Source organism: Xyrauchen texanus, chromosome 23 (assembly GCF_025860055.1).
Source record: "Xyrauchen texanus isolate HMW12.3.18 chromosome 23, RBS_HiC_50CHRs, whole genome shotgun sequence".
NCBI lineage: Eukaryota > Metazoa > Chordata > Actinopteri > Cypriniformes > Catostomidae > Xyrauchen > Xyrauchen texanus.
Genome location: NC_068298.1, coordinates 29,878,756 through 29,891,549, shown reverse-complemented (window position 1 = coordinate 29,891,549; position 12,794 = coordinate 29,878,756). Strand labels below are relative to the sequence as shown.

The 12,794-nt window shown below is 37.2% G+C and overlaps 1 protein-coding gene across 4 annotated transcripts; it reads right to left on the bottom strand.

Annotated features, from left to right (window-relative positions):
• Positions 1-714: 714 nt before the first annotated feature.
• Positions 715-10,713, bottom strand: LOC127663331 (nocturnin-like). Of its 4 annotated transcripts, none has more exons than XM_052154861.1 (3): positions 10,104-10,713; positions 6,014-6,280; positions 715-2,023 (listed from the first exon to the last, which is right to left on the bottom strand). In XM_052154861.1, the coding sequence occupies exons 1-3, from the start codon at positions 10,306-10,308 to the stop codon at positions 1,131-1,133; spliced, it is 1,365 nt and encodes a 454-aa protein (XP_052010821.1). In that variant the 5' UTR covers positions 10,309-10,713; the 3' UTR covers positions 715-1,130. The 4 variants fall into 4 exon arrangements, with proteins under 4 accessions (XP_052010821.1, XP_052010823.1, XP_052010825.1 ...); XM_052154863.1 differs by lacking the exon at positions 10,104-10,713 and adding an exon at positions 9,006-10,083 and having other exon boundaries at positions 6,014-6,277; XM_052154865.1 differs by lacking the exon at positions 10,104-10,713 and adding an exon at positions 7,288-8,291.
• Between the last annotated feature and the right edge of the window lie 2,081 nt (positions 10,714-12,794).

The following is a 12,794-nucleotide window of genomic DNA, read 5'->3' as shown; positions in this document are numbered from 1 at the left end:
GATTTAACACCATTTTAGATTAATTTGGCAACAGCTGTGAATTGTATGGAAGTGTGCTTAGAAGGCTTATGGCAAGGGACAATTTTGTAATTCTGTGGCTTGACCACACCGGAGTGCAAACGTTTACAGGGAATTACAACAATTTATGATGTACCAGTTTCTTAAAATACGGAGAGAGCTTGTTTTATTATGGATCTCAGAATTAAAATTCTTTTAGACTCTTTAGACTTCTTTATGCAAACTGTTGGTGAAATTGTGCTCCATTAAGTATGAATAAATTCTTAAGAATGAACTTATAGTAAACAGACACAAATATATGTCTATAACAAATAGTACTGATAGAACACTCCCCAAGGAGGATGTGGTAACATTCTGAAGGTATCTGTTTTTATATCAATCTGTTGCTCTTGGACCCCTAAATAGAGACTAAACGGAGTGAGACTTTCTCAAACTAGTTCCATACAAGCCTACTTTTGGGTGATTCTCACAAAAACTTTATTTATTTATTTTTTTTAAAGAAATTGAAGCCTACATTTAGAATGATTAACACTTAATTTTTAATATGGAAAAATATAATTTCTAATTCGTTTAAGTTGATTTGAGTAAAATAGGACCTGAACATTTTCTTGACAGGTTTCATGAGAATCACCCTTTTACTTTACATTGAAGAAAGAGACCACACCCTTTGAAAATATGGTGACATTTTTGAATTATTTGTCGCTGGCAAACATATTGATGATTACGGTGTTATAAAAAAAAAAAAAAAAAGTACAGTCAATATAAATATCTTTCAAGTTTTGGATCTATTTAATCAAGAATGTGCGTCTTCCTGAGAGGTCATATTAAGCACTTAATAAATTACAGAATATTGCACAAGCTCTGTATTATAATAATACAAAATAAAAAAAGCATAATTAATCTCCATCAATGAAAATAATAGGCATCAGTCATCAAAGGTGTAATAAGACCCATTTCAGCAGGTAAAAATAAGATTTATGTGAATTATATAAGTAACATTCAGAGCAATAATACAAATTAAATGCATTCTCACATTCAGACATACACCCACACATTCTAGGAAAGTCCTAAGCTGCTCTGGGACCCTGTTGGAGAGCGCTTATGATTAACAGCTACATGAGCCTATGACGCTGCTGATTGAAGCTGAGGTCACACACCAGGGAAAGATGGTCGGAGGGGTAATGGTAAGAAGGAAGCCGGTCTGGCCCAATCTGCTCTTCACTGGGTATCCTCAGCACAGTATCCACATGGAACGCTCTTTCTGAGTACCAAATGTAGTCCAACGTTGAGCAGCTCTCTCCACTGGGCCGGATCTTCCAGCTGGTGTAAGGCGGCTCTGTGGTCCCGTCCTCACCGAGACACTTGTAAGCACTGTCCAGTCCCAGAGGAGACGTCATAAAGCGCCTATAGACTTCTTCACTTGGCTCTGCATTAAAGTCCCCACATACCACCAATGGAATACATTCTTCGCTTTCCCCAACCCTAGTCCGATTATCCTCCTCCTGTCCCATCTCCGGGTAAGACCGAGTGGTAATGTCATTTAGTTGTTTTAGGAGATGAGCTCCCTGTGCACTTCGAAATGCCTCCCAGCCACTTCGGGCCTTCAGGTGTGTCACTACCATACAAAAGACTTGGCCTGTGTGCCTGCAGCGAAGAGTTGCCACGATGGCCACTTGGTTGGTCTTGAGCATCATGGCAGAGAGTCTGAGGTGGGTAGTATGGAGCAGCTGGAAGCGACGGCGGCTGAAGAACAGAGCGCAGCCATCGGGGCCATTGTTGTTGTGAACGTCCAGACAGGGGGAGCAAGGCTTGGGGCAGAAGCTGCTCTGGTAGCCCAAGCTGGCCAACACAGGCTGGAAGGTATCAAAGTAGTGGTCCACCTCCTGCAGGCACAGCACATCTGGCCTGTAAGTAAGGATCTCTTCCAATATAAGATACTTCCTTTGTGACCAGTTTAATGCCTCCATTGGACAACGCACAAAACCATCCTTACCCTCTCCCAAAGCTGCAGAAATACAAGAAAAATCAAACATTGTTAAAAGGATCATTTTAATGTTTCTTAAAGTTCACTTATAATACAAGTTAAAAAAAAATATATATCATATATTTGTAAAACATGATCATTTTTCACACTCATTCTGACCCTCTGTCAGATATGCTCTGTTTTGGTGCTGCTTCTCCTTTAAGACTTGATAGTCAACGCACACTGTTCTGATTGGCTCTCTGCTCTTGACTGATCTGCTGTCTACTTGCCATCTCACTGCTCATCGCTTTTTTGCCATTAACAGTTTTTATTGATTCCACACATAAATCATACAAACATAACATAAAATACGGAATCAATTATATACACATTAAACCGTCTCCTCGAACATTCCCCCACCCAACACAAACATGCACTACAGTGATCACCAACAATTACAACAGTAACAAAAAAAATTAATAAATGAAACAAAAAAAAAGTTATACTTTCAAAACAACATCTATTCTAGAATAAGCCTTATTGACTGATGAAAGAATGTATAGTCCTCCCAGATGGGTTCAATATTCTCCAAATATCTGCACGACCAAGATTTTTACACATCCTGTGAAGCGTCAATGTTTCTCTAGGGGGCTTGCACACATTTGCTTCACTATGATCAATCAAAAGATTAAAGTCTCCTCCCAATATTATATCATTAGGGGTGCCAGCAGCTTGCAACATCCCTTCGAGATCTATAGAAAAGCCCAGATCATCAACATTAGGAGCATAAATATTAGTCAAAATAAGACTTTGCCCCTTTTTTTTCTGCTAAAACAATAATGACTCTTCCTAATTTATCTTTACCGTGTTTGAGACATTTGAAATTTAGATCAAAATAATAATAATAAAAAAAGTTATCAAAGTAATGACTCCCCTGCTCTTACTTGAGCCAGCACTGAAGAAAACATGGCCATCTTCCCAAAATTTTCAGCTTCCTGCGAGGAAAGATGCATTTCCTCAAGAAACACTATCATATTTCTTCCATTTAAAAAAGAAATAACCTTCCTTCTTTTTATGGGGTGCACAAACCCATTCACATTCCACTTGGAGAGAGACAATCCACTCATATTAACATTTTTACATATAAGAAAATTTTTATTGTGTGTCAAAAAATTTATTATAGCAACCACATTCAAACATTAGAGCAACAATCAAACCTCGGACCTCCCCCAGAACCAAACAAACAGAAAAAAGAAAAATGTGCGCATTACGTGCCGCAAACCGGCATTCATCCCTCTAAACTAACAGTCCATCTACACTTACGAGGGTCTCCGTGACAACTTTGCCGTCGGATTGCTCAAGTCCGGTGTTTCTATAAACATTTTGTGGGACAGAATTACAAACAGAAAATATTCTCGAAAACAAACTCCAGCCAATAAGTGAAAAAATTTGTAGATTGCCCCAAAGGCGTGTTCCTCCACAAAACAAACTCCAGTCACTAGCAGAACCGGGGGGAGGGGGGCCTTCAGATCCTCAAATGTTCACTGAGCCGGTCCATTCTGACCTTACACGAGTGCAACACATGCCCTAATCACTCCAATGTCTTGCAATGATTCCACAATCGAACTTTAGCCAACATAAGGCATAAAAAACCAAGAACGAGCAGATTCATCCACAATTGTCCCAAATAAATAATTCTACACAAAACAAACTCCAGCCACCAGGCGGAAACAGCACAAAATTAAAAAGGTGCCCAGTTTCCTCGGACAGTTGAGATTATGTTCAGTGAGACAGGTTTACTAAGCAGCAACATGAAAATCACTAAATGGCTTACTCACTCCATTGACTTGATGAAGGTCAGTGCTTGCTGTGGGCATGTAAACTCTCTACATCCATCTTTAGTATCTATTCTCAGATTGTCTGGAAACATCAGAGCAAAAGAGATCTTCCGTTGACGTAAGAGTTTCTTGCATTCCTTGAATCGATCACGTTTCTCTCGTCAAATTCGCAAAGTCTGGGAACAAGAAAATGTTGTGGTCCTTCAAAGAAAGCCTTCCTTTGCTCTTTATCTGAGATCTTTATCGTATGATCTCAGAAATTTGGCCAGAACTGATGGGAGACCGTCTCCCTCCGTGGATTTTCGAGCTCGCTCGATTTCCAGCTTATGGCCTGTTATGTCGAGCAGACTCTGGAAGAACCCATCTAGGAATTTCACCATATCTCTGACTTCTTCATGCTCAGGAATTCCAACAATTCAGATGTTGTTTCGCAGACTATGATTCTCCAAATCCTCCAGTTTTTACCTGACGCACTACAAATCTGTCTTGGTCGCTAGCGGGTTAGCAGCTAATTCCCTCTCCAGATAATCAATCCATCTCTCGACGTCCGCCAATCATGTAACCAACTAAATTTTGCCTCCATGGACGTGATCGATCGATGTACTACAGCAAGATACTCCAAGTCTGCAACAACCTTTCTCAGCATTGCCGACACATTCACCAATTTACGTCTGGTCTGGGGCTTCCGGCCTGCCGCTGAGGGGAATAAGCCTGAGCACATGTGTCTTTTAATATCTCCAGAAACAGAGGATTTTTAATTCCTTGACATATGACTTCCCAAAACAATTAAGGATCAGAGTGTATTGAATCTCACCAGTTTGTGACACAAATATTATTAAAACTATTACTAAAAGTGTGCAGAGCTCGCACATGGCGTCCATGAGACTTTCTGATGGGTGTACATTAAAATACTTTCTCCTATCCCAGTTTAATGTGCAGTCATGGTGGCTTGGTTTTAGTGGTCGAACATGTCAACTTCTTGCTCAGCTAATGTAATCGATTTCAAGGAATATTCCGGGTTCAATACAAGTTAAGCTCGAAGCATTTGTGGCATAATTTTGATTATCATAATAACTGAAATGTTGATTATAATAATAATTTTCTTTTGAAGATACAAACATCAAGATTACAGTCAAGTAATTTTAATTTGTACAGTGAGGCACTTACAGTGGAACTGAATGGGGCCAATCGGTAAATGAAAAACAAATGGAAATTTATAAAAAATATTTGATTTTAAAAGGTGCTATCAGTATTTTTTTTTCTTAAAATTGTACGCCTAAAGAATAGTTATTATAAACAAATGTATACAATCATGAGCACTCAAAAGTTGAAGACTTAGTAACCTTGTAAAAGCAGTTTTTTTCTACATGTACATTGTCCCCTCATTGGGGCAGCCATATTAGGATCACATGACTAGCCAAATACTAAAATCACAGTAACTGCTCTATTAGACACTTTCATTCACAGATTGAATTAATCAGGCCTGACTGTGAACAGAGAATTTTTACAAATGGCATCAGAAGCTATGATGCCATGTCCAGGCCCCAAGGTGTCAGTGTAAGTTATACTACAAATTCAAGAAATTACTGATTAAAATATAAAAACAATATATTCAAATTTTATAGTAAAATATTCATAAACAGTATATAAAAATATAGAAGTATATCCTCGATTGTGTCATTCACAGTGCATCTTGAAAGTGGGAGTCACTGGGAGTCACTGCAGGGCTCTTTTGCTGTGGTTTGTTTGCTGATTCTCTTATTCTTTTGAGAATTTATGGGTAGTAGTTCTATTTTTTTTTTTTTATTAAGTTGAAATAGCACAGACTTATTACTTAAATCGCAGCATATACCATTGATCAACAAACTTTGCACACATGGTAGGTCTGTTTTTAAACGTATAAGAGTTATCATTTAAAAAAAAATGTTCTATGGAGAAAATCAAATGGGATTTTTATTTCTGAAACCCAATTTTTGTGCTCTACGACATGCAAGATACATGGTGGATGGAGTTTGTGGGAAACCTTTTTGGAAATATTCATTATCAGCTGCAATTACTTTTGATGCCTCTAGTGGCACAGAAATTACACACTTAACCTTTGAATTGACTAAACACTGTAAAAAGAACAGGCTACAACATTATTCTTTAAAACCAGAAAGACCTAATTCATTACATAAGCAGATGGACTCTGTACCTTGTGCTAAGATGTTCCATTGCATGATGCGGATGGGCGAGTTCTGTAGCGAGCTGTCTCTGGTCCTGACAAAGTCTCGGTGCAGTCGAGGCGGACGATTTCTCAAAACCTCCTCACATTCACGCAAGAGTGCGTCCGGGTCGGCTGATTCATACTCATATTCGTCAGGATCAACATGTGGGTCTGCCAGCGGAGCACTGCTCAGAGTCTGCGCCAGAGTACTGAAGAGTCTACTGCTGCTACTACAACTGCCCATCTGACACACTGCTGAGACAACACACACACACACACACACACACACACACACACACACACACACACACACACACACACACACACACACACACACACACACACACACACACATAAATAACACGTTATACATACACTGGCATAATTCAAGAGCAGTTAGGCAGAACACATTCCAGATTCACAATGACTCAAGATTTTTTTTATTGACATGTGTAGTGTGCTGAAACGATGCCATTTCTCTGTACAGTGTAGGCAGGAAATGGGTAGTTGATACATAACATTTCCATTAACTTTTTCATGGAGTCAAGTTGTTCATCACTTTTAATTAACTTTCATTTAAATTGTCTTTCAGTGTGATAAATTAATTTTTACAATTTCACTTTTGAGTGAGGTCATAAAAATAAGCTCATTTAACATCACATTTGACCTGTACATATTTAAGTCCTTTTTTCAATAAATTATCCTCCTTGCCCAGTAGGTGGCATATGCGTGAAGAATGTGAATCGCCAAAAACAAAAAGAAGAATGTGAAAGTGAAGATTGATCTGTTTCACATACCCTTCTATCATAGCGCTCCTGATAAAATGAATTAAATCACTGGAGTGTTATGGATTACTTTAATGCTGCCTTTATGTGCATTTTGAGCTTCAAATTTTTGGTAGCCATTAATTTGCATTGTCTACAGAGCTGAAATATTCATAAAAGCTTCACTTGTGTTCAAGTTGTCAAATTATTTTTTATGTAAATCACAGCTAAACTGTATATTTGACCTTTTCACTAACAATCAATCTCCTACGCAGAGTTTCTCATATCACTCGGCATTCTCTTCTTAATATTTCATATTTAATGTCCACTTATTCAGTAAGTAGCCATGCAAAAAGCAGGATAATGTCCAGCTAGCCACTCATTATGGCAAATTCCACACCTCAACACAAAGTGGAAATCCTGAAGGGTTTATTTGACCATGACCAACCTACACAAAATAAACCTCTCTTACATATTCACATATTTCTTTAAAAATACCTCTTAATATCTCCTTTTGCAGTGAATGTCTGTTTGTCAGTTGCAGGTGAAAAAGGACACTATCCAGTGGTGATCCAGTGTCCGGTCAGAGGGTTCGTGTACGGCATTAGTCGACAAGAGAGAGAGAATGCTAGTATCCACCCATTCAGCTGACATGTGCGAAGATTCTGGGGCTGTGGATGTGACAGTGTGTGTGTTCCTATATAAAGGAGTTCCTGAATGAACCAGTGTGTCTAAACAACGACTAGTTTAAAAATCACGAGAGGGATACGATGTATGCCTGTGCATACATACAGTACACTGACACGCACATGGATGAAGAGAACAGTTCAGCCCATAATTAAATCCATGGATTGAGGACAGTGTGCTTCATTAGTCTGGAATGTAATTCAATAAACTCAATTGTCACTAATATTTCTAACCTCTCTCATAAAAATGTAGACATACAGCATAGATTTAGCAAGAGTTATAAGCCAGAGAGGAGAGAATAAGGACTCCTTTATACACTCATTGGAATTGTATTACACGTCGCTGAGCTTTAACATCTCATTTGACCGGTTATGTAAGAATAGTTCATATTTGCCTGTCCTGCATAGTGACCTGCATGTTTATGGTACTTTGTTCTTCCTGAGTAAGTTTTTGATGTGGTGATGTAACATTAGGCTTGTTAAAACTAGAGCAAGTGGGAATTAGTGACCAAATAAAAGGATATTTTCCCTTTAACATACCAGATGGATTCGCTTACAATGGCATTAGCGATGAAGCACACCATTTATAACCTGAGAATAATCCCAAAGTGACATTTAAGGGGACCCTACAACCACCATAGATTAAAGTGTTCATACTGCCTTTAAACAACTTTTCCTCATAAACTGTCACAATTTAAAAGTTTTAAGAGAACAAAGTTGACATAAATCAATACAACTTTTTAATTAAGCTTAATGATTTAAGGATCTTTCTTAGTTCATTCAACTTCATTCCAAGTCAGTTCCCACTGAATATAATAGTCCATTTATATTATAATTTAATATTACTGATTATCGTAGAAGTAGATACAGCCAAAGGTTAAAATTAAACTAGCATTTGATGGAAAATGGCCAGATGATAATCAGAAAACAACAACTGAAGATTCCTCAATCATGTTCAGACTTAATCTTGACCACAAGACACACATGGTCCTCAACACGTTACACACAAATCACATTGATGACCACAATAGTCAAACACATCATTTGGTAAAAAGACTAGCATTGAATTATTGCTACATGATAAATAACTGAACGTGACGATAAATAAAACAACCAAGAGCATAAATAAAAGCAGCAAACAGTACAAAATTAAGAGAATAACACTCCAATTTGTATAATTTATTAATGATGCAGAGCAGGTTTGTGTGATGTGTGCAGTTCTTTTGAGATATATATATATATATATATATATAAAAAACAATTTGCAGATTATTATTATTTTTTTAAAATATAATTATTAATTTCAATAACTTGTCACAAGTTCAGCCAACAAAAATTTGGATAATTGAGTCTTAAGATAAATCCGGGGCAGTTAATCTAACTCTACGTTTTAAGCTATGATGACTAAAAGGCAAAACATTTTTTTTTTTTTACAGAGTTTTTTCAATTACGGTTTCTTAAAGTTTGACCTTTGCCCCCAAACATTGATATTTGTTTATGTCATTGCCTTGCGTCATGGTACAGACTCACAGTTTTTCCAATGGTATTTATAGTGCCTCCAAAAAAACAACAACAAAAAAAGCAGAAGAAAATTTAAATTAATCAAATTATTAGTCCAGTCCTGCACTGTTAATATCTCATCTGTAACTGGAGCAGCTCTTATTTGCTTATTCAGTCAATATTATGTAACATCACAGTTCCCTGCCCTTGTCCTAAGAAATCCAGGTCAAGTTCCTTCAGATGGAGCTGCAATCAGAGTATTCTCCATCAGAGCACAATGCTGTGACTGTTCTTATGGTTAAAAAAAACTTTTGGTTAAAAGACCATGTTGCAAGCTCCACAAATCGCAAAGAATAGGTTTGTTCCCCAATTCAATTCAAGAACACATCTAATTCAAGCTACCAAGTATGGAACAATGACTGTTCAGTATGGGGTTCCAACCACTAGGGGTCTTTTTACAAGGCTGGACTTTTTGCTGACCTTTACCCTGACTATCAAATTACCTTGAAAGAGCACTGGGTTGAGAATAGATCCTAGTACAGGACACCAAACTCAAACAAATAAACAAAACTCACGGGCTGTAAATAATCAAGAACATGCCTGTCTTTAAACATTTTTTTTTTTTCATACAAAGACCTAAAGAATGAAAATATGAAGCCTGTCAAATAACAGTGAAAGATCAAGAGCCCAAAGCACTTTAATATTGAACAAATGCATCTTGAATAAAGAACAAAATACATTTCTGCAAAATAAAAATAATTTACAATTATTTTAACGAATCTGTTATTCATTCATTTAATTTTAACCCCTAGACTGCTCACTAGGGGTTTTGAGACTCATAGTTATGGACTAAATCATAATGTACTGTCTTATAGGTGCGCAAGAATATGGAGCTGTTCAGATCGTTAAAAGAGCTAGATGCAGCCCAACGAATAGAGCCGAATGCATGCGTCTCGAGACACGTTATAACAGTCATTTTTAACCTGACACGACGTCTTAAGAACGCGGCACTCCTGCCAAACACGTCCATTTAGCGATGCTTACGTATAAATTAATTGAAAGACTGCCTAATTGAATGATGCAACAACGTGAACAGCCCCTGGGTGAAATGTATGAATCATAAGTTACCTTGTGAAGAACCGAGCAGAACAGGTGAGGAGTTTGAACTCGGCGGAGGAGGATGATGAACACCGTTGGAGCGGCAGTGTTGTGAACTCGGAAGGCTGCTTTCCTTTAGCATACCGGATTTCTTCGGATGTGTCCCCAGAGATGACAGACAGAGAGCGGTCAAGTCCCGGTGAAACAGCGATGAACAGAGTCGTGCCGGATACATTTTACTCTTCAAATGCCAGTTACACGAACCGACTCAATGCAGCCCAACTATGGCTTCAAGTATGGCTAAACCAGCAATACGTTTACTAATCTATATACAAAAAGCTAATGAACCATTTAAAACAGCCATCTGGCTATTATTTCACGCACTTCGTGTTCTTTCATTGAATGGAAAAAAGCCGATAGATGTGTCATCATATTCCAGAGGGACACATAAGCAACCACTGAGTAGGGGAACCTAGCACACTGACTTTTCTAATGTTATTAAAATGGCGTAACTTGTGAACATATTTTTTATATGTAATATTATGGTTTATATTGAAATGTACAAATGTTAATAGATTCAAAGCATAGTGGTGAATAATTCGAAATAGCAACTTGTTGTGCGGCAATGACCCCTACAGAGCAATTCATGGTTTAGCCCGAATGTAGGGGGACAGCCTGTGCTTTTTATGAAATACAGCTGTACAATGGGAGGAGCTTGGAGCTGATGCAGCCAATCAGCGGAGAATTCGCTAAGACGTAAAGAAAACGCATGTCATCATCATTGACGTACATTACATAGCTGAAAAGCACTTTCCATATTTGTTAGTTATATTGACCGGCTTGTCATAGCAAAAAGTACATGGAATAAAGAAATGGCCACAACCTACCTTTAAAGATACATTGTACAGCCTTGCAAATGGGAAGTCTATTGTTTTATGAATGAGCTGTACATCTGTTAATAAAAGACATGAAGAAAATTGGTCTACAGAACTGATGTATATTTTTGAGTCCTTTGACAGATTGTCTTTACAGAGGGACATGAGACAAATTGCTGCATGACACATATATGCTGACCCATAGGCCTAATGTCTTTACATAACCTTCACTGATCACCTGAGTCACCTTACACATAGTCAGAAATATTCTGTTTATTTGAACAGTAGTTGCTTAAAAAGGAGAGTTTGACAAATCTCTGGAGATAAACATGCTCCAAGGACAGAAGATCATACTAAACCTTTGAACTGGAATTGAATGAAAAATATACCAAAAAACTGTAGTCTCATACAAGGGTCTAATGAATACCAAGACTAAACCATAAACTGGTTTTATATTAATCTTGTTATGAATAGAAGATAGAATGAATATAGTCTTGGTCTTTTTTTAAGATAAAATAACAAATATCTTGAAAAAGCAAAATCTATTTTGATGATGATGTGGCTCTTGTGGTTTTCCAAGAAATTCATCCTCCGTTATTTTGCAATTTATGTGAATATAGGAAAATAAAAAAATTGACTTGCAGATTGCTGATATGCCTATTACTATTTTATTTTAGCTGTGTTAAATTACTATAACTATATATTATCATAAAAATCAGGTGATATTATTGAATTATGCAATCAGAACTGTTAAATTTAGATATCTGAAAATAATTTTTCTTTAAAAAGCTTCAAGGAAGTTCGTTTTTGTTAGTAGCCTGTCATTTAGCTAACTACTTTTTAAATTAGTGACTTGACTATAGTTTACTTGAAGTTATGTGTAGCTTGGGAAGCTAGTTTCAAAGTGGCTTCCCCAAAACTGCTTGAAACAGTTGTGGGTACATTTGATTGGAAAAAAGACAAAATGTACAGTATATGCACTCTAAAATATATTCACATTTTTTAAAATGTATGTATTGCAATTTCTTAACAAAATTCCATCGAATTGAAGAATCTTGAATTAAATAAAAAAATCCTTTACATTTTAAGTTAAACAAATAGTTAAATATTAAACAGTTCAATTTTATGTAATTTATGAAATTGAAATGCACATATGTTAAAAATAGGCTACATATACAGTGTGTGTGTATGTGTGTGTGTGTGTGTGTGTGTGTGTGTGTGTGTATATATATATATATATTCTACAACAGTTAGTTCCGGTCCTCGAATCTGATTGGATGAGAGACGTTCTATGAGCAGTGATGGTCTGACACCATCAGCACTCAGACACTTCAATGTATTTATTATTTATATTTATATTGATGCATTTGGCAGACGCTTTTATCCAAAGCGACTTACAGAGCCCTTATTACAGGGACAATCCCCCCGGAGCAACCTGGAGTTAAGTGCCTTGCTCAAGGACACAATGGTGGTGGCTATGGGGATCGAACCAGCGACCTTCTGATTACCAGTTTACCAGTTATGTGGTTTAGACCACTACACCACCACCACTCCAATGTGTGTGTATCACTCCACTTGTGTTTGTGCCGTTCTAAAATACATTTTAAGAGTAGTGCATATGTGTTAAGAGCTACTGTATATGTCTCTCTTTACATAAATTTTTTGACATTACATATTTTAGCCAGCAGGTGGCGGCAAAATACAATTTTGTGAGTAATATGAGCCAATCGGTGATGTGAAGTGAGTCAGCGTCAGTCACGGTTTACATACAACAGCACTACGTGATAGTTTGAATTACTACTAAAGCAAGGAAATAGCTTTAAATGGCTTTAAATGAACAACTTCA

Bases quoted from the DNA above. Each gene is read 5' to 3' on its own strand.
- LOC127663331 (XM_052154861.1), bottom strand. From the start codon at position 10,308: ATGTATCCGGCACGACTCTGTTCATCGCTGTTTCACCGGGACTTGACC. The intron at 6,281-10,103 runs GTAACTTATGAT...GTGTTGTCTCAG, and splicing joins TCTGCTCGGTTCTTCACAAG to CAGTGTGTCAGATGGGCAGT. The intron at 2,024-6,013 runs GTACAGAGTCCA...GTATTTCTGCAG, and splicing joins ATGGAACATCTTAGCACAAG to CTTTGGGAGAGGGTAAGGAT.